This window comes from Parasteatoda tepidariorum, chromosome 7 (assembly GCF_043381705.1).
Source record: "Parasteatoda tepidariorum isolate YZ-2023 chromosome 7, CAS_Ptep_4.0, whole genome shotgun sequence".
Lineage (NCBI taxonomy): Eukaryota > Metazoa > Arthropoda > Arachnida > Araneae > Theridiidae > Parasteatoda > Parasteatoda tepidariorum.
Genome location: NC_092210.1, coordinates 6,988,426 through 7,010,408, shown reverse-complemented (window position 1 = coordinate 7,010,408; position 21,983 = coordinate 6,988,426). Strand labels below are relative to the sequence as shown.

General features: G+C 30.4%; 1 protein-coding gene across 2 annotated transcripts in view; it reads left to right on the top strand.

The window, feature by feature from the left end:
• LOC107444765 (SEC14-like protein 2) overlaps nt 1-21,738 on the top strand; it is a 65,574-nt gene extending 43,836 nt beyond the window's left edge. For both annotated transcript variants that reach the window (XM_071183022.1, XM_071183023.1), the window contains exons 8-14: nt 296-374; nt 454-534; nt 3,806-3,892; nt 7,892-7,998; nt 12,886-13,109; nt 15,556-15,695; nt 19,681-21,738. In XM_071183022.1, the coding sequence (XP_071039123.1) occupies nt 296-374; nt 454-534; nt 3,806-3,892; nt 7,892-7,998; nt 12,886-13,109; nt 15,556-15,695; nt 19,681-19,778 (816 nt within the window). In that variant the 3' untranslated portion in view covers nt 19,779-21,738. The remainder of the gene's footprint in view (nt 1-295; nt 375-453; nt 535-3,805; nt 3,893-7,891; nt 7,999-12,885; nt 13,110-15,555; nt 15,696-19,680) is intronic.
• The last annotated feature ends 245 nt before the right edge of the window (nt 21,739-21,983 follow it).

The window sequence follows — 21,983 nt, the reverse complement described above, 5'->3', positions numbered from 1 at the left end:
CACTGTAGTGTTTTAATAATAACATATTTTGCGCCAGTTTGTCTGCAATACTTTTATATTTAAATAAACAAGTAATGGTTTTTTTTTCAGGAGATTTTTTTATATACTTCCTATTTGTATTTATTTTTAACGTATTACAATGTCGACGCATTGATACACAGACGTTAACAAATGCAAACCAGTTTCAGCCACGTAAAAACAATAAAGCTGTATTGAATCTTATAGTGCGTTTAATAATTTAGCCAGAAACTGTATGAAGGTTATTTATCCTATGTTTAAATGAATCTATTTGCAGTGTGGAAGGGAATTGAACGAAGCTAGTTTCATAGTTGACATGGACTGTTTCTCACTCCGGGAATGCGTACGAGCATGCGGTGAGGATTGCACCTTTTATATATTTAAATATCAATATGTTATGAGCAATTATTTATAAACCATCTCTTTCCTTTTCAGTTATTGAAATGGGATTTGATCTTTTGAGATTACTGCAAGATAGCTATCCAGAAATTTGGAAGCACATTTTCATTATTAATGGTAAGAAATTATTATTTTATAATCGCTCTTTAATACTATATGAAGCGCAACAGCCATTTTCATTTATTTGTCACGTGTCTTTGTTACCGTGAATGATCGAAATGGGTGGTTGTTGACAATCCCATATTCGTGAGCTGTGATGACTCAGGGAATAGAGGGTTCGACTTGAAATGAGGTGAACCGGGTTCGAATCCCAGTGATGGCTTGTTGATACGAATTTCGCACCCAGCTCGCACTGACTACAGTGCTGACATGAAATATCCTTAATGGTAAAAGGATCAAGGCTTAGAGTTCCCTTGCCGTCAGGCTAACCGTGGGAGGTTTCCCCCTCCATGTTTCGCAAATGGGAGTTAGCTCCATCAAAAACTCCTCCACGAAGGCAAATTTCTCCAGGAGTTTCCTTGTCTTCTGGATTGGATTCAAAATTACAAGGCTATGGAGTTGAACATTAGTATTCCTAAACCGAAAAAAATGGAGTTAGCTATTCAACGATGGTTATAAAATAAAATCACATAGTCGCTTTGGTATGAGTCCGGAATATATACTAAGTCTAGTTAAGTGCCACTGCCCGGTATGCAATCATTGACTTCTTAAGGTCAAGTGCCACTGCCCAGTATGCATTTAACCGGTACTCCGAACACTGATGTTTCTTCTAATCTATCCTCAGTGGATATTAAAATATCGAATAAAATATAATAATATCTACAAATAAATTAATATTAAATTGTATATAGCAAATATTTTGGACGTTCACCAAAGCGACTATATGATTGTTGACATTCACCGGGAAAGTCAACAACCACCGTCTTCGGTCATTCACAATAACATATACACTGGTAATTATAAAATGAATTTGCTGACAAATGATCCCTAGGCGAGCATGTTTAGTTGGTCAAAACTATCAAAAATGACATCGATAAAGTGAAAACAAGACTAATTTAATGTTTAAAAAAATAGGTTTTTTTTTTATTTAATTTTTTAATCTAATATGATTGAAATTTCCTTGGAACATAACAGTGAAATAATTTTTAAGAAGTTCCTCATTATATTGAATCTAAACTGCTGTTTGTAGAAAATGCAACANATAATATCAACGAATAAATTAATATCAAATCGCATACAACAAATATTTCGGACGTACACTAAAGTGACTATGTGATTGTTGACATTCACCGGGAAAGACAACAACCACCGATTTCGGTCATTCACAGTAACATATACACTGGTAATTATAAAATGAATTTGCTGACAAATGATCCCTAGGTGAGCATGTTTAGTAGGTCAAAACTATCAAAAATGACATCGATAAAGTGAAAACAAGACTAATTAATGTTTAAAAAAAAGTTTTTTTTTTAAATTTAATTTTTTAATCTAATATGGTTGAAATTTCCGTGGAACGTAACATTGAAATAATTTTGAAGAAGTTCCACAATATATTAAATCTATGTTAGCAATAACGGGGTTTTAATAGGCATTTTAACATTAAAGCAGACAATTTAAAAAAGTTAAATTTGTGCTCTTGATGAACAAATTCAACTATACTTAATAAATTTTAATCTTTCGATACTTCATTCCAAACTGCTATGGTGATAATATGAAAATGCAGTAGTAAATGAGTATCGCCGATTCATTTCACAAATGAATCGACTTCAAGATTCAGATTTGAGTGAGTTATTAAGACCCTGTTAATATGATTCAACAGCAGCTGAGTAGAATTAAATTTTATAACCGTCGTTGAACAGCCGACCTAATGTTTTGAGTTTACGACTACTAATGTTCAACATCGTAGCCTCGTAATTTTGAATCCAATCCAAAAGACCCGGGAATTCCTGGCTCAAGTATTGGGAAAAATTTGCCTTCGAGGAGGACTTTTTGAGGGAACTCATCCGAATTTGCGTTACATGGAGAAGAAAACCACGAAAACTTCACACAGATAGATTGACGTCAAGTGGACTCTAACTCATGATCTGTCTACCACTGTGGATATTTTACGTCAGCACTGCTGTCGGTGAGAGCCGGGTGTGAAATTCGAATCGACCAGCCATCGCTGGGATTCGAAACCGATTTATCTCATTGGAAGGCGACGCTCTATACCCTGAGCTACCACAGCTCAAATGGGATTAAATGTAAGCAGTTAATGAATGAAATATTGTAATATATAGTTTTATTGTTATGTATATTTAGAAATAAAAAATGTGTTTTAAGGAGGACGCCATTTTTAAAAGAATGGGCAAATGGAGTCAATCAGAATAACTATGAATTGTACTGATACTTCTAATTTGTAAAAAAATGAAATGCATTCAACATTAGTTACCTTAATTTTATTTTATTACTTTTCATAAAGAGTGCACAATTAAGGATATCTTACCTTGTTTAAAAAATAATTTTTAAAGCACTGGTTTATTCAAATTTCATTTGAAGCAAATTAATAAATAGACAGCAAATATAGGTGTATACTGTAATTTGAAATCAACTGTGGTTTAAAGATTATAAATGCAATTAGTAACACACTTGAAAATAATAAAGTGTAATTTCACAGATCAAAATGGGCTCGTTATAATGCATATCGAACCCTTTCTTTGAGGGGCCTCTCCTTATACGAGCAAAAGTAAAAGTTAAAAGTAAAGGTATTAAAAATAAATTGATGCTAAAGCATATTTTATTCGTTTTCATGTCTTAATAATTATTCTCTCCTTTTCAGCTCCATTTTATTTTTACTATATTTTGATCGTTATCATGTCTTAATTATTCTCTCCTTATCAGAACCATTTTATTTCTATCATATTTTGTTCGTTCTCATGTCTTAATTATTCTCTCCTTTTCAGCTCCATTTCATTTCTACTCTAATTTGTTTGTTTTTATGTCTTAATAATTATTCTCTCCTTATCAACTCCATTTTATTACTCTAATTTGTTTGATTTCATGTCTTAATAATTAATCTCTCCTTTTCAGCACCATTTTATTTCTACAATATTTTGTTCGTTTTCATGTCTTAATAATTATTCTCTCCTTTTCAGCACCATTTTATTTCTACCATATTTTGATCGTTATCATGTCTTAATTATTCTCTCCTTTTCAACTCCATTTTACTACTCTAATTTGTTTGATTTCATGTCTTAATAATTATTCTCTCCTTATCAGCACCATTTTATTTCTATAATATTTTGTTCGTTGTCATGTCTTAATAATTATTCTCTCCTTTTCAGCACCAGTTTATTTCTACAATATTTTGTTCGTTTCAATGTTTTAATAATTATTCTCTCCTTTTCAGCTCCGTTTTATTTCTACCAAGCTTTCAACATAATAAGGCCAATTTGCCGGTATACTTTCCTAAGAAATTTCCATGTTGTTTCAAGAGGTAAGAAATCACTCAATCCAATTAATTTCTATAGTGTGCGAAAAAAGAAAGAATTACCCTGAATAACTTTTAGCACTCTTAAACAAAGATGTTTTAATTTCGTAATAATTTCAATTCAATTTACTTCTCAATATGTTCAGTCATTTTAATTTACTTCTACGGTGCGTGAAAAAAAAAACTTTTGAGCTAATAATCAGATTTTCATATACTAGGACTCTAACTTAATGGTTCTCGGAGGTGATGTCACTCAGATATGCTATTTAGTTAGTGCAGATTTTAAGTTACAAAGCCAGACACAAAAACCTATTTTCTCCAAATAAACATACCCTTTTTTCAGTGGATTTGGATTCCTTATTATCAAATTATAAAGAGTAGCTCTAATCTGGGAAATATGGTCCCTATAGCTTAGTCAGGAGAGCGAGACAAAGTTTTGGCCTCATAATGGTAATTACACTTTTTGAGCATTTTGCTATATCTCAAGAACTTTTCGTGAATTGAAAATGTTTGCACACGATTATAAAATATGTTTATCCAAGGAAAATTCTATGTAAAAAATAATTTTTAATTATTATTTATTATTTTTTAATTTTTATTTAATAATAATCGAAAAAAATGTTTGAAGCATAAGGTATAAAAATTTTTGTATAATGTAATTTTCAATGACAAAATACAATTGAACGAAATCAGATGAAATGTTTCTGAGTAGTAATTCAATTTTAAAAAATCGTTATTCTTCTACAACTATTCGCTTGATTTCTTTCAAGTTTTGTAATTTGTCATTTAAAATTACGTATTTAAAAACTATGTAAAAATTTGTACACTTCATAATTTAAAATTATTTCAACTAATATTAAATAAAATAATAAAACAATTATTTCAGAACTATTCGGCTGATTTCGTTTAAGTTTCTTAATTTGTCATTTAAAATTACGCACTTAAAAATGATGTAAAAATTTGTACACCTTACAATTTAAATTCTTTTCTGCTATTATTAAATAAAATAATAAAAACAAAAAAAATCACTAATTAAAAATTATATTTTACATGAAATTATCTTTGGATAAATGAGTTTCATGATAATAGCCAAAAATTTTTTATTCGAGGTACAGCGAATTACGCAAAATGTGAAATTAACATGAAGAAGTCTCTTTGAATCGCTCTTCTTAACCAAACTATGTGGGCAATATTTCCCAGATTGGTGCTACTCCCTATATTTTATGGGTCAAAAATCCTTATTCGTCAAAAAAAAAAAAAATCATAGAAAGGGAGTACCTGATTTTGGGACTTAAAACTATCATAACGCTTCACATTCATAATTTGTCTATCAATTTATAGACTAAAGAGAGAATTTCAAAATCAAAGTTCTATTTGAACAATCAATGCTTCTAATTGATGCTGATCGAATAATTGAATCCATGTGTACAAAAAACCAGTCATTTCCACTTTTTTCAAAATTGAGATTTTTGCATTTTTACATTTAGCTAACGTAGATACAGGAAAAAAGAATTCTTTTCTTTTAATGCAGAAAGATCTCAATTTAATTCGAAAACAATGGAATTCGAAACTTGGAAATATACCACTGCTGTTGTTGCCTATGAAATCGTTGGCATAGCCTAAGAATGGATGGTTGACTGAATGTAAACTATAACAAGCTTCCTAAAACCGGAAGAAATCTAGAAAACTTCCGGTGTATCCCTCCGCTTATGTTATGACTACGAGGCGATGTGTGAACAGGCTTATTTATTCTTGGAACTTTTATTATTGTGATTCGTCTTTAAATTTACACGTAATTTCACCATTCATAAAAGTTTTCCTTAATTTATGAATTCTAACAGATAGTGAGCCTTAAACAAATTTAACAAAATTAATATCAAAGCATAATTAAAGTGCAAGGTTTACCATGTTTTGGGTGTTATCCGATATTTGTGTAAAATAGAGCCGTTTGTTATTTCTTGGTTCATAGCAAGTTTGCGGAGTCTTCCGAATTCATTTTGTTGTTTGTTTAGTTGGAAGTTGAATTGAAATAACGTGTTATATTGAAAACACTACAAGTATAATAATATTGGATGGTGCGTTTTTTCAAGCTTAGACGTAATAATCATTCGAAAGTAGTAACCGGGAAGTCTTACGGCTAATTTGGATAGCCAGCGCCATCTGCACCCAGCTTTCAAGGTCAACCATCAATTATTTAGTTGAGGATTTTTTTTTAATGTTTTTTTAAATGTTTTTTTTTATCGCAATGAGTGATTCTGAAGGTAGTTCTTCAGATTGTGCATGCTAGAAAGGTAAAAAAGTAACTATAAGAGAGGTAACTACAAATAATATGATACTTGATTGCAAAAGCTGGTGGGTGGAACATTGTAAGAAAAATGTGTTATCATAGTGCTCCTATAGAAAAGAGTAACAGCAGTTTCTTGTGTCACATTATAGCAATTTTACTTATCAAAGAACTACATCTGGTGAAGTATTTCCTTTCTTTGGTGGTTTATTCAAATTAATGTTTATTTTGTACAAAAAAAGTACTTTAAAAGTGCACCGTAACAAATAAAGAAGCACATTTTGGAATAGTTGCAATGAAATGCAAGGAAATTGCAAACATCCAAAAAGTTTTTGCAATATAAGCCAAATGAGTTTTGTCTTTCTATGAATAATTTTCTAAGTTGCCTTATAGTCATAATCCAAATACTTTTTAATTCTACCCAAATATCCACGAATATAGAGTCTAAGACTATACTAAATACTTTTTTCATTTCTAAATATCAAATTATTAATATTTTCGCTTGTTAAAAATAATGTAAAGTATTCGTTTTAAGGTTTTGTCCTAAAACGGGTCACCTCCTTGTTCTAATTATTTTTTAAATTGACAAATTAAGTAATGTTATTTCACAATTGCAATAGAATATTTTGTGACCAACCAAGAACATTTTAGTACAAAAAAATTCTTTATTAAGCTTCTCCCGTGAAATTAGTTTTGTTGTTAAAAGCAGCAAACTTATTCTTGTCATTAGGGAAATTTCGCAAATTTACGTTAGCTCCCATAAGCAGGTGTTTAAGCAATTGCCCATGCGCACTCTTAGTCCGCATACGTCTATTCTGGTGAAATACGCATGCGCCCGTGAAAAAAATCCAACTTACGTCAGCTGAAATAAAAGATTTCGCAAAAATCTGTAAGTTCAAAACACTAGCGTAGTGGAATGTCGTTTTAACTTTGACTAAAAAATCAAAACAAACAATACATTTTTTTTTTCAAATTTTATAACCGTCGTTGAACAGCCGATCCAATTCGTTGGGTTTACGACTACTAATGTTCCACTCCTTAGTCTTGTAATCTTGAACTCAATTTAGAAAACAAGGGAACTCCTGGATCAAGTATTGGGAGAAATTTGCCTTCGTGGAGAACTTTTTGATGGAATTAATCAGCATTTGCGTTACATGGAGTGGAAAATCGCGAAAACTACCCATGTTTAGACTGACGGCAAGGGGACTCTAATCCATGATCCGTCTACCGCTGAGGATATTTTGCGTGAGCACTGTGGTCGGTGCAAGCCGGATGCAGAATTCGTATCGACCAGCCATCGGTGGGATTCGAAACCGGTTCACTTCATTGGAATGCGAACTCTCTATCCCCTGAGCCATCACGGCTCAAACATTACAAATTGACGTAGACGATGTCTTCGTTTAACGAATTGTTGTAATATCACGCGATTTATTTCTAAATTTCATCAATATATTTCTTCAAATTCCCATTCCATGTCAATGTTCTAAGTTAAAAAGTAGGCTTAAACAGAAAACAACATTCAACAGCTTATAGCTGTTGAATGTTGTTTTCAGCGTGCTTGGAGCTTTGACTTTGACCACGCCAACAGAACGTAAGGATACGTAGCAATAAATAAAACGTAAAATAAATGCGAGCACGCGCAGTTGTTTCAAATCTTACGTAAATGTGCGAAATCTCATAATTCAAACCGAATATAAATTTTTTTTTTGTTCTTTGAATAGAAAATTCTTCCCAGTTGCTATTGAAATACATCGATGCTGATCAACTTCCAGTCTTTCTTGGCGGTAAAAGAGTGGACAGCAAAGGTGATCCCATGTGTTCAGAATTCGTGAGTCCTTTTTTTATCACTTTTTTAATTGCCATATTCAAACTGTTTATTGTTGACTATAAAAAAAAATGATTTCATAAATAAACTAATTACGTGGAATTCAAATATTTCTAAAAGCATTTATTTAAACACTATTTTTAATAAAACAAAAATAATTAAAAGAATTTGCTGTAATTCAATATACTCTCTATATCTCGAACTTCGATAACTCGAAAACCTTGTCATGTCAAAAAAATATTTTTTTCTCTTGGCATAGATATATGTATATCCACCTAATGTTAACTTGAATTCCAAAGTCGAAGGGTTTCTTCTCAACACCTTATCTAAATAGAAAACTAATTTTTTCGGAAAAATCATAATGTTCATGATCATTATTCTTATGTTTCATGACTCTACTTTTTAGAGTAATATTTTAGAATATACTTTTCTACTTTTTAAAACATATTGAGTTCTGAACTTGATATCTCGAAAACTCACTATCTCGAAATTTTTTTTAGTGTCCCTTCAACTTTGAGAAATCGAGAGTATAATGTATTTATTTATGCAAAAAGCGCCGAGGCAAACTCCTCCAAAATTTGATTATAAACAATGAATATATTTAATATATTAAATATAATGTAATTAACTATAATTAAATTATTAAATCCAATATAATTAAATTATTAAATCATTGAGTTAATTGTACGTTATGATAGAATTTTTATTTCCACGAAACATTTTTTTGTTCTCTAAATTAATGTTTTTATGTTCAAATCCAATTTAGACAAATAGATGGCTACAAAATTTAACAAAGGAATTTTTCAATAAATGATAACGATTTCTCTAAAAATCATCAGAAATAAAATCTTATAAGTAAAATTCGACCTTTTATCAATTATAAAACTTTTAAATATACAGTTAATAATATGCAGTTACATATAATATACAGTTAATAATGTTAATAATATACAGTTAATAATGTTAATAATATACAGTTAATAACTACCTAGCGCAAATCCAGTTTCGGGCCCATCCAAGGTAACAGAGAAATCAAATTCGGTTCTATACTTCAGTAAGAACGCGCCATAAAATATATCCCACTATCCTTTGTTTATGCTTTAATTTTATACTCTGCAAATTAGCAAACTAGTGACGAAAATATTTTTGAATTATTTCTATAAGATGCCAGTTAGTGACTGAACGTCTGATCTCACTACTAGCTTTATATGATGATTTTTGTGTTTCATTTTGTATTTTTCTTTTCTTATTTTTTGTGTTTTTGCTTGATATGTTTTATTTTTGTATCGATGTTTTTAGTGTTCCTCACACCCATATATTAATGTATTTTGCTCTGACTATGTTAATACTGTGTTAATACTATGTTAGAAGAAAACAGCGGATATAATAGTGTTTGCCAACTTCAAAATTTTATCTTTTTGCTGTTTTGCTTTCTGACTTTTTCATAATTTTTTTTTTAATTTTTGAAACAAATTTTTTTTTTTTTAGATAGTTTTTCTTCTTTTCCTTTATAAGATGTTTTTTCCTTTTTAATTGCATTATCCTTTTCATTATCTTAAATAGATATTTATACATATATGTTACTGTGAATGACCGAAATTAGGTAGTTGTTGAATGTTGACAATCACATAGTCGCTTTGGTAAATGTCCGAAATATATACCATGTCTAGTTTAGTGCCACTGCCCTGGTATACATTTGTCGGATATGCCCTGCATCATTGTTTTTTTAATTTCAAGTGCTACTGCCTAGTATGCATTTAACCAGTATTCCGAACACTGATGTTTCTCCTAATCCTCAGCATATATTAAAATATCGAATAAATATAATAATATCAATGAATAAATTAATATCAAATAGGATATATGAAATATTTTGGACAATGACCAAAGCGACTATGTGATTGTTGACATTCACCGGTGAAAGTCGACATTCTCTTGATTTCGGTCATTCACGGCAACGAATATGAGCTTCCAAATCTTATAATTAACTTTTCTTTTATTAATTAACGCTTCTAAATTCTTTGTTTCGATGCTGTAAGAGCTAAAATGAGTGAAATTTCACCAAATTAAAAGAAAAATTTAGATAATTTATATTTTGTTACTAATTTTCAAAACAGTATTTTCGATAAATTAAATTTCCTAATATTTTCGAAAATTTAAAAACTCTATTTCCATTGCAGGATTTTAACATAGTTAAATGCTATAAATATAACAAATCTCTTTTTAGAACTATTTTTAATTATAATGTTATTAGCAAAAATTTAGGGAAAATTAATATATCCGATTATGAATGTCACAGGGAAAAAGAGAAATGTTTTGAATTTGTTGATAAATATCATAAACATATTATTACTGGAAATTTAATTAGTATAGAAAACTTAGAACTTAGAAATTTAAAGATAAAGGGCACACATTTTCGACCCATTAACTATATATCAATTAATAAATTTCTAAAACACTTTCTTAATGATCTTAATAGTTTTTCTTTAAAGATATCAAATAGATTCTCTTCACCTTTAGATATGCTATTATTATGCTTATTATTACTTTAAAAACTTTGTTTTCAATAATAAGGATAATTCAAATAACAGTAACAATTCAACAAATTGTTCTAAAATTGTTCAATCAATTCAGCAACTACAAAAAAATTTGGCAATTACCCCCATAGACAAAGCTAACAATAATAATGCAATCTTCTGTAAAAAATTCTATGTTGAACTTTTGAGTAATGACTTTAAAAAATAGTATAAAATTTAAGCTTAGTAATTTAAATAATAATATTATCATTAAAAATATTTTAGTTTTATATAGGAGGTTGAAAATTAAAATTAGCAATATACAATTTCCTTACCTAATTACAAGAACGAATTATTTTAAAATTCCTTTTAAATTTCGAACAATCGCATGTAAGTCGAATATATACCTAACTAAACCTAGCATAATTTTTTCTAACTACTTAAATAAAATTATTAACAATAATATTAAAGAAGGTTTTTCTTGGATTATCGCCAACGATCAACCGATTTTAGAATGTATTAAAAAAAATAAAATTAATTCTATTTCTTCTTTTGATTTCTAGGATCTCTTAATAGCATTCCCTTTTCTAAAACTATAAGCTGTTCTTTTAAGTTATTACTGTGATTTAAAAAATTTCCGTAATTGCGATTTTGATTATTGGGAAATTCTAATTCATCTCTCTTATCTAACATATTTTTACCTTATGATGAAAAAAATTGTACACTTAATATTGAACTTCATTTTAGATTTTTTGATGATTTAATTATTTTTAATTTTCAATATTATAAAATTTTGTTAAATATTATTTGCCACGAGGAATTATTGCTTCGTAATAAAATTAATTAAAATTTTTTGGATTTAGGTATTAAAAAGGAATCTGCATTGTTGCTTTATAGGATGAAAGAAATGAGTTTAATTGTAATATAAATAAACTAATTACTCGGAATTCTAACGCTTCTAAAACGATTTATTTAAATATCATTTTTAATCAAATTAATAGAATTAAAAGAATACGTTAAGAATTAATTATAAGCTTTAAATTATCCAGTATAATATTACATTTCGCACATCCATTATGGTTCCAATCCAAGGTAACCAACAAATCAAACGCGCATCAGTGCTGCAGTAAGAACGCACCATAAAAGATCCCTCTATTTTCATATTTTGCAATCTGGCAAACCTACTACGAAAATATTTTAAATCATTCTTAAAAAATTACGGAGTTCATTTAAATTCGCTACTCGCTTTATAGATTACATTTAAATGTTTAGTCTATATTTTCCTTAAATTCATTTTCTATTTTTTGCTTAATATGCTTTATTTCGTATATTTCTTACTTAATATGTTCTATTTTCATTTTAAACTTCATTCCTCACACTATTGTATTTATATACTGTGCTTTGACTATCTTGATACATGATTAGAAAGCACTCCATTTTGCGAATATAATCTTGTGAGTTGACGACGAGATTACATATTTTCAATATATTGTTTTTCCTGCTTTTTAAGATTTTTTTAAATGACATTAATTTTAATATTTTTTCTTCCTCTCCTTTCATTAATCTTTATTATATTATTTTCGTGTTTTCTTTATAATTTTAACTTGTATGAATTGCAGACAAGATTATATCTGCTCGTTATTAATTTTTCTTATTTTCATTTAATTTTTATAGTTGCTTTAAGAATTCCTACCTAGACGATTCCAAATAAGTCGTTTACAAAAAAAAAAACAAAAAAAATACAAGGTAGGAAAAGCCGGGGGAAAAAACTGTTATATTATACTATAATTTCATAAAGCACCCTCCCCTTTATTTTAATCGCTGACTTACATACATTGAATGACNAGTTGACGACGAGATTACATATTTTCAATATATTGTTTTTCCTGCTTTTTAAGATTTTTTTAAATGACATTAATTTTAATATTTTTTCTTCCTCTCCTTTCATTAATCTTTATTATATTATTTTCGTGTTTTCTTTATAATTTTAACTTGTAGGAATTGCAGACGAGATTATATCTGCTCGTTATTAATTTCATTCAATTTTTATGGTTGCTTTAAGAATTCCTACCTAGACGATTCCAAACAAGTCGTTTACAAAAAAAAAAAAAAAAANAAAAAAAAAAAAAAAAAAAAAAAAAAAAAAAAAAAAAAAAAAAAACAAGGTAGGAAAAGTTATATTTATACTATAATCTCAAAAAGCACCCTCCCCTTTATTTTAATCGCTGACTTACATACATTGAATGACATATTTAAGCTCAGCAATATATTCTGTGTGAAAGAGCTTTTCTTATTTATATTATTTTTTAGTTTATTAGCAAAAAAAAAGATCCGTTTCAGCTTTAGCAGTTTAAACTGAAGTATTTTTTTACAGATAGATTTCGGTGGGAAGATACCCTTCGAATATTACCTTAGCAACAAGCCTCCCCTCGATCCTTCTGATCCGGGAGTACAGGATGTGTGGATCGGAGCAAGATCTTCCTACAACTATGCTCTGGTTTTAAGAGAAGCAAATACCCGGATTAGAGCTGAAATCCGTTCAGAAGGAGGATCCATCGTTGGTGCCCTTCTTTATCGAGCGTTTCGACCAGGTTGCCAGTAAGTTATATAAATTACTAATTATTATTAGATCCTGGGACATAAGAAAAGCTCCAAACCAATGCCATCATTTTTAACCACTCTGTTGCTGTGGCTTATTCCTTGAATCCTCTAAAAGTCATATACAATAAGATTTTTTACCACTCTAAAAATGTATACGTAAACATAATATTGCTAAGCTTTTATTTTATTTTATAACCATCGTTGAACAGCAGACCCAATTGTTTGGATTTACTGCAGCTAATGTTCAACCCCGTAGCCTTGTAATTTTGAACCCAATACAGAAGACAAGGGAACTTGTGGATCAAGTATTGGGAGAAATTTTGCCTTTGTGGAGGACTTTTGATGGAACCAACCGGCATTTACGTTACATGGAGAGGAAATCACGAAAACCTCCCATGGTTAGCCCGACGGCAAGGGGACTCTAAACCATGATCCATCTACCACTGAGGATATTTTTTACGTCAGCACCGTGGTCGGTGCAAGTAATTCGTATCGACCACTCATTGCTGGGATTCGAACCCGGTTCACCTCATTGGAAGGCGAACGTTCTATCTCCTGAGCCATCACGGCTCACTAGGCTTTTATTGTTAATAAGATTCGCTGAACGATTTGCATATATGTTTTGCTCCCTGTACATTTTTTTAAATTTGCACCAATGTACAGTGCGCAAAATAAAAAACGGACCACTTTTGATCTAATGATCGGATCTTCTAGGACTCATTCTTAATGGTTCGAAGGGATGACCTCAAATATGCTAATTAATAATAGGAGACGATATTTTAAGGTACGAAATCAGACGCAAAAACGTACTTTCTCTGAATAAACATACCTTTTATACTGGTGATAGACTGGATTATGCGAAACAGCTTGAAAGATGAAAAAAGAGGAATAAGGTGAAATTTCACAACTACTTTAGAAGACTTTGAATTTGCTGATGACATTGTACTTTTTTCATCCAAATGTACAGACCTTCTGCTTAAAACAGACAAATTCAACAAATATTCAAATAGTGTAGGTTTATTCATAAACAAGAAGAAAACTAAAGTAATGAGAATAAATCAAAAGAATGATGACAAAATTAAAATCGAAAATCACGAAATAGATGACATAGAGTCATTTAGCTATTTAGGTTCTATTGTAGATAAAATAAAAAAAAGGTGGAAGTAGTGAAGATATTAGACAGAGAATAATCAAAGCAAGAACATGTTTTAAGGGATTACATAAATTTTGGAGAGAGTCAAATATTGAAATAAAGACAAAAATAGTTGTTTACAAAGCTATTGTTAGAGCAGTACTATTATATGGCGCAGAAACCTGGAAACAGACTAAGATCGAAATACAAAAATTAGAAACCTTTCAAAACAAATGTTTAAGATTTATTTTTAAAATTTTCTGGCCTTACAAAGTATCAAGTCAAAATCTATTAAAGAAAGCTAAAATAAAAACAATAGAAGATGAAATTAAAAAACGAAGATGGAGCTGGCTCGGACATATCCTTAGAATGCCCAAAGAAAAAATTACATCTGTTGCGCTTACATGGGCCCCTGATGGTAAAAGAACAAGAGGAAGAACCAGACTTACCATCCAGCGCATGTTTGTGGGCGAATTAAAAGAATGTAGAATATCTGGCTGGGAGGAAGCAAGATCTATTGCTAGAGACAGGAGGCGATGGAGGGATATGCTAGAGGCCTTAAGTGCCAAAAGGCACGTAGAGGATAAGTAAGTAAGTAAGTAAACGAATTTTATAATTGTGTGCAAAATTTTTTCAATTCGCTTTAAATGCTTTCGAGATATAGCGAAATGCTCAAAAAGTAAAATTAACATTAAGGGGTCCAAACTTTAGGCCGCTCTCCCAACCAAACAATTGGGACCCTATTTTCCAGATTGCACTGCTCCCTTTATTTCAGGGGTCTGAAATTCGAAACCTTCGGGAAAAAGAATGTCTACTCAGAGAAAGTACGTTTTTGTAATTTTATAATATTAAATTTATAATTGGTTTTTGGTGCAGCAAAGAATAATAAAGTGTGACGTTATTTCAAATCTGCATGACATGGAAAAATGTATAGATAGATATGTGTGTGTGCGTGTGTGTGTGTGTGTGTGTTACCGTGAATGGCCGAAATCAAGAGAATGTCGACTTTCACCGGTGAATGTCAGCAATCACATTGTCGCTTTGATGAATGTCTGAAATATTTGTGATATCCGATTTGATATTAATTTATTCGTTGATATTATAATATTTATTCGATATTTTAATATCTGCTGAGGACAGATTAGGAGAAATATCAATGTTGGAAATACCAGTTAAATGCATATTGGACAGTGGTACTTGAACTGAAAAATACATTGATGTAGGGCATACCGGGCAGTGGTACTTAACTTGACCTAGTTTATATTTCGGACATTGTGCATTATCTGTACTTAATTGTTTGTTTTCTTATAGACCCGAGATTCCATTACCAAATGAGTATCTAAACGAGCAAGATGAGAGATGCAATGTAAAGCTCGTGAGTCCGTGTGTTAAACTCCAAACTCATATCTCACCCATTGACGACGAATATGAGTGTCCATGGCCAGGAATATGTGAGTACACTTATTTTATTTAATTCCTTGAAGTGGTTTTTCGAAGATTCATTCAAAGTAATTCATTAATTTTATAAATAATGAACTAAATTTACTTCACAATCGAATAAAATATATAGTTATCGCATAACAGTAAATATACTTAATTATATAATTGCAGTGAGTTTGGAAAAGTTAGTCCTAATTGTTCGATCAAGTTTACCAAGCGCCCTCTAGGCTAACTCTGAAAATGACGCAAAACCTCAATAGGAAGAAAGTCACACTTTTGGGAAAGTGAATAGACCTTGTGCTACAATTTTTTTAATATCAAAAAATTTTCTCCAATGCTTCTGGGTTCAAAAGACTTTGAAAGAAGTTTGAATTATTCATTGATTTTGATTTTTTTTTATCAAGATGGAAAAATCTCGCTAAATGGGCAACTATTAGAAAAGTTTATTAATATTTAAAATATTTCAGTTTATTTGCCCGATCTAATGCCACAAAGAGGATATACACACAGTTTGAATCTGGAAAAGGTTTTAGTATTATTCTGTAGCTATTATCTTGCAAAGAAAGTCTTGACAAGACTTAAAATCCACGCCTCATAATGTATAAATTAAATAAGAAAATACAATACCTCAAAAATTCAAATAAAGATGAATACCCAATGATTAGGTGCTTTGGATACTCATCTTTATTTCAGTTTATGAGGAATTGCATTTTCTTATTTAGTTTTTTCATTATGGGGCCTCTGTTCACAGTCAGTTTTTGGTTTAACCACTGACTACAGAAAGACTCCAGTGCGTTAGCAGACAGTGTGTCCCCTGATGAAATGCTGGTTTTGATAACATGCACATCTTTAGAATTTCGTTTTTGATTGTTTTTGATTTCCAACTTTTTATTTAAATTGTTTACATGAGACAAATTTGGTTTTAGCTACTTTTAGCGCTTTTCCATTTTCACTTATTATTTTGAAATTTTTCATCTTAAAATTTATTTAAATCAATTTCATACTTTGATTTGTCCCGTCCAAGCATCGTCATCCTGAATTAAACTTTTGTTTCTCTTCTAGTTTTAAATAGGGGTGTTGTGGGGCCGGAGCAATAATCCAAAATTTTTTAGTGAGGAATATTTTCGTGTTTCAGGAACTTAGTAAGCATATAACTATCTTTCAATTTATAATTTTAAATCCTTTTTATATTTTTGAAAAAAAATTACCATAATCTGCTCGTAGTAGTACTAACAAACTGAAGGCTAGCTTTGTTAATGTTTGAGAGTAATTGTGGTCTCCTTTGGGTGGTAGGAGGGAAATAAAATACCTCCCGCGGACCAACAGGCAGAAGTCCAACCTCTTCGGAGGCTCTGGCAATCCCCCCCTCTTCATGATGTTTTTCGACTGCAGGTCTGCTTTACAGGTCATCAGCAAAGATACCTCAAGCCTAATCCTGAATATCATAGAACAACTTGAACTTCATCGTCTCCGGAAAAAATGTTTCTTGCAGTGGATTCCCACCATGTGAACCTAGAGTTCAATGAAATAGCTGATTCCTTGGCTAAAAATGCCAGAGATCTAAATCAAAATTCAATCCCAACCACGTTGGCAGATGCAAATGCTTTTGCAAAGTCAAGACTATTCACCCCTTTAAAAATCAAAGCCCACGATCAAATAACTAATCTTGACATCGATAGGAAGACAGCCACTACTCTCATCAGACTAAGAACAAAACATCATAAAAACATGAAAATTTCTACAGATAAGACTAGAAAATATCAAAACTGTGGCAACTGTCTTAATGTGGAACTGACACCATATCATGTTTTTAACTGCCCTGCAGTCGCTGTAGGCCTTCACCTCTTAAACTACCCCACAGAAGAGGATTTGTATTCATTTAATGCCATAGAAATAACAAAAACTATTCAAGCACACCGTGAAATATGATTCAATAGAGGATACGACACCAACCAACCAACCAATACATTTAACCCCAACTGCGAAATTAATAATTATTATTTTACGATCCATAGCGAATTAATAATAATACATTTCTATTTTTAAACTACGAAAATGACATTTTATTCCTTTATAGCTGTTTCTAGGTATAATAGTAGGTAAATGGAGGAAACAGTTACTGATATGGACATTTATATAATTGTTTAAAGCACTTCAACCGAAGACAAAATTCTTGATGGTCCCATCAAAAATTTTGATGATTTCTGTTGGATTCAGCGCGATTCATGATAACCGAACATCGTTTGATGGTCGCCATCATCCACCATTTTCCAGTATGAGCTCATGGCTTTTGATATGCCAGCAAACTTCCATCCCTCCATGATGGAAAATGCTACTTTAATACTATGATGGTTAACCATCAAGAGAAGTTTGATTCTCATGAACCAACAATCCATGATGGTGTGTGATGGTTCATGATGGTTCCAGCAATACATTTCTATGATGGTTTAATGGAAATTCTTGTTAATTCAACAGGAATATACCATCAAAACAATTTGGCCTTTTTTATGTTGACCCATCATAAATCAGTCCGAATTCCTACATTGGGGTGATAGTGGTTCATGATCGTTCCAACATTTGATTTTTAAGAAACTATGAGAGAAATTTCTGACGGTTCAACATGAACAAATAATCAAAACAAGTTGTTATTATGTTGGACCATCATAAATTCCTACATTGGGGTGATGGTTATATATGTTGGTTACCATTAGAAAATATAATGGTTCATGAGGGAATTACTGATGGTTACCTATGTTGGTCCATCAATGGAAAACTATCAAAAATTTTGTCTTGAGAAGGCATAAGTTTTATTAAAGAATAGTTCAGAAATCTTCACATTGTAAATTAGTTTCTTAGAAGAAGGAAAAATTATTATATAAAAATATTTAAAATTGTTATGTAAATGAAGAGACAAATTAAGGAAGTTACCATAAAATAAAACAAAGAAACTTAAGGAAAAAAAAACTTTGATAATTTCAGATGATTTGATGAATATTGATCGAAACTTATCTTAGATAATTTTAAATTCCCCCTTTCTTCCTCACAGCACCTGCTTCTTCTGGCAAAAATTTTTTAGAACTGATTTTAACCTTTCCTTAGCTTTTATTGACATAAAAGGTGGTGGCATGATCAGAGTTTGCCCAAGTCAAAATTTCTGACGGTTTTCCATTGATGGACCAACATTGTCTTGATGGTAACCATCAATAATTCCACCATGAACCATTATATTTTGGATGGTAACTAACATAATTAACCATCACCCCAATGTAGCAATTCGGACCGATTTATGGTAGTCCAACATAAGAATAGCAACTAGTTTTGATGGTTTGTGAACCATCAGAAATTTCCATCATGGTATTTTAGAAATCAAATGTTGGAACGATCATGAGCAACTGTTTCCTCAATGTAGGAATTCGGACTGATTTTTGATGGGCCAACATAAAAAAAAATTGTTTTGATGGTATTTTCCTGAGAATCAACAAGAATTCCCATTAAACCATCATGGAAATGTATTGTTGGAACCATCACGGATCATCATGGATTTTTGGTTCATGAGAATCAAACTTCTCTAGATGGTTAACCGTCGCAGTATTAAAGTAGCATTTTCCATCATGGAATGATGGAAGTTTGTTGGCATATCGAAAGCCATGAACTCATAATGGAAAATGTTGGATGATGGTGACCATCATGAATTGCTCTGAAGCCAACATAAAACATCAAAATGTGTTTCAAAATGTTTAACAAACATCAAATGTTGTTTGCTAAATCATCAAATGTTGAAATGGAACCATCAAGAATTTTGACTTTGAAAATGGTATTGCTGTTGCTCGTCTAAATAGTAATTTGAGAATAGATTTTTAGCTTTATTTTTCTGACAAAATTTCCACAATTTCAATTACATGATTTTTGCCAGCCGTTGATTGAACATCTTTTGTTATTTTTTTCTTTTCTTTTTATGTATACCTATGTCATGAGTTATTTTTATTTTTATTTTAGATATAACAAAATTTGATAACACTTCCAACTGGATGACGTCTAGAAGAGTAATATTTCGAATTCTTCAGATTCCTTCTCAACCCTCAGCTCCTTCTTAACAGTAAGAACCAGGAATATGCACAGATGTGTCATTTCGACTCCTTCATTAGAAACATTCGTTAAGAAATATTAACTGCTTGTTTGTTCCGTTTACCAATGAAATCCCATATGCCAGAGCAAAAAGAATCCATCATCATCCCAAAAAACTAAATAAAAACAGAAATATTTTCTTATCAGTACCTGCTCTCGCCAACTACTATCGCCAAGGCACCAAGGAGAATTTGTACTAACAAAATTTTTGAAAAATTTAAAATTTTTTTTATAGGAGTTGTTACGAGTTCTACCAGTTGGTCTTCTTTTGAGTTTTTATTATTTTTTTATTTTCTCAGTTCCTCTTGCGCCACTGTCTGGTTGTCGCCAAAATTTGGTGACTTTTTTGACGCAGGTACTGATACGGAAATTTCCCAGGAAAAACTAAAACTATAATAAAATTTTTTCTTTGCCTTTCGCAATAAACCAATGTAATCAAATAGCATATTCACTCAATGTTGATTAATGGAAATCATAGGGAAAGAACCTGTTAAGTGTGAACTCGAAAACATTCCGATTTTGAAAACTTGCTTTGTGGACTGTAAGTATAAAATATAACTTATTCTGCCAAACATTTTTATAAGTCTGTTTTATTGGAAAAATATAGTTAGTTAACATCTTCCTTTACATTTTTAAACAGTGTGATATTGAGACTTTCCATATTCTTCACACTAAAGCTTTTCAATTAAAAAAAAAGTGTCAACTTAATCAAAATACTATGTATCCAATGAAATTTGAACTATTTTTAGAATATAAAATGCAGTTTCATTCCTATACTTATATTATTTTGACTTGTTTTTATTCGTACTTTTTGTTTTTATTTTTTAATGTAATTTATTTGTTTGTTTTCCTTTATTGAAAGATTCCTATTGTTATACGTACAGATACTTTTTCAGAATTGAAAACTAGTTACTTATTCATTTTTGTAAATTAAAGTGATACACCGAGCAGAAATATGCAAAAAATGAGGAAAATCAATTCTCCTGCAACTTGTTAAACCAGTAGAAAATATACTGAATTAATAAAATCTCGAAAAATGCAAGATAGAAATTCTTGAGAAATAAGTTATTCGATGCAAATTTATTTATGATAAAATGTCATATTTTGATATTTTTCCTTCTAAATTCTGGATTTTATGAAAAAAAATATATATCCATAAAAACTTTAAAAAGCATTATTATATTCATAGATTTTGAAGAAAAAAAATCATTAAAATTGTAGCATAATTTTCATTTAAACTTAGTTTTCCTAGTTGAAACTTAGACCAAACTCTAAGCTGAAAAATATATATACTGATATTAAATAAATAAATATAGATGGTTCGCTGTTTTAAGGAATCGATTGTATGAGCGAGCATAAGTTACCTGCGTAAAAAGAAGTAGTGCCCGTATTAAGAAACAACCATTATACATTGCCTAGGTTACATTTTTGAGATTTTAATATGTTCAAGATGATTTTTTCATCCAGTTTTAACGATAATAAAGTCAGTTTAACTCATCAGCCATTTTGATGTGCCTTGCCAAGTTGTGGAGAACGTGTGGCGCCATCTTGCGGCAAATAAGAGAGCTTTTTTTATCAGTTGCTTCTTAAAAACTGTGGTTTGAGGCAATATAAGAAAACTCATTTGAAAAAAAGAAAGAAAAAAAAGCTTTGTCATCCTCTTGCAATGATGCTTTCAATTTTAATTTTTACATCAATTTTATGTTTGAAATTGAATAGTATGAATTGTTTTTGTTTTCCTCACTTTTTCAACTTATCACACGTTCTGTTGAGTGTTGGATAATATGGAGAATATCATATACCATTTAGTTATATTTTTGAAGTTTATAAATATTTGACAATATCTGTACAATAATCTGTGAAATGTATTAAATGTATATATCTGAAATGTGTAATTAGTTATATGCAATAAATTGTCCCAATATGTAATTGCAGTATTCTTTCTTGAACGTTTTATTTCCCCTTTCAGAGACTCGCGATATTTTAAATAGTTTTTACGAAATGTCTTTTTTAAATGTGTTTATTAATTATAACATTTTCGTATATTAATTGTTATCGCTTATTAATTATTACGTTTTCAATGATATTGATTTTTATCCTTCAAATTAGTTATATATAAGTAATTTATTTTTTTAATATTTTAATAACATATAAAATTTATTTCGGCTAATATA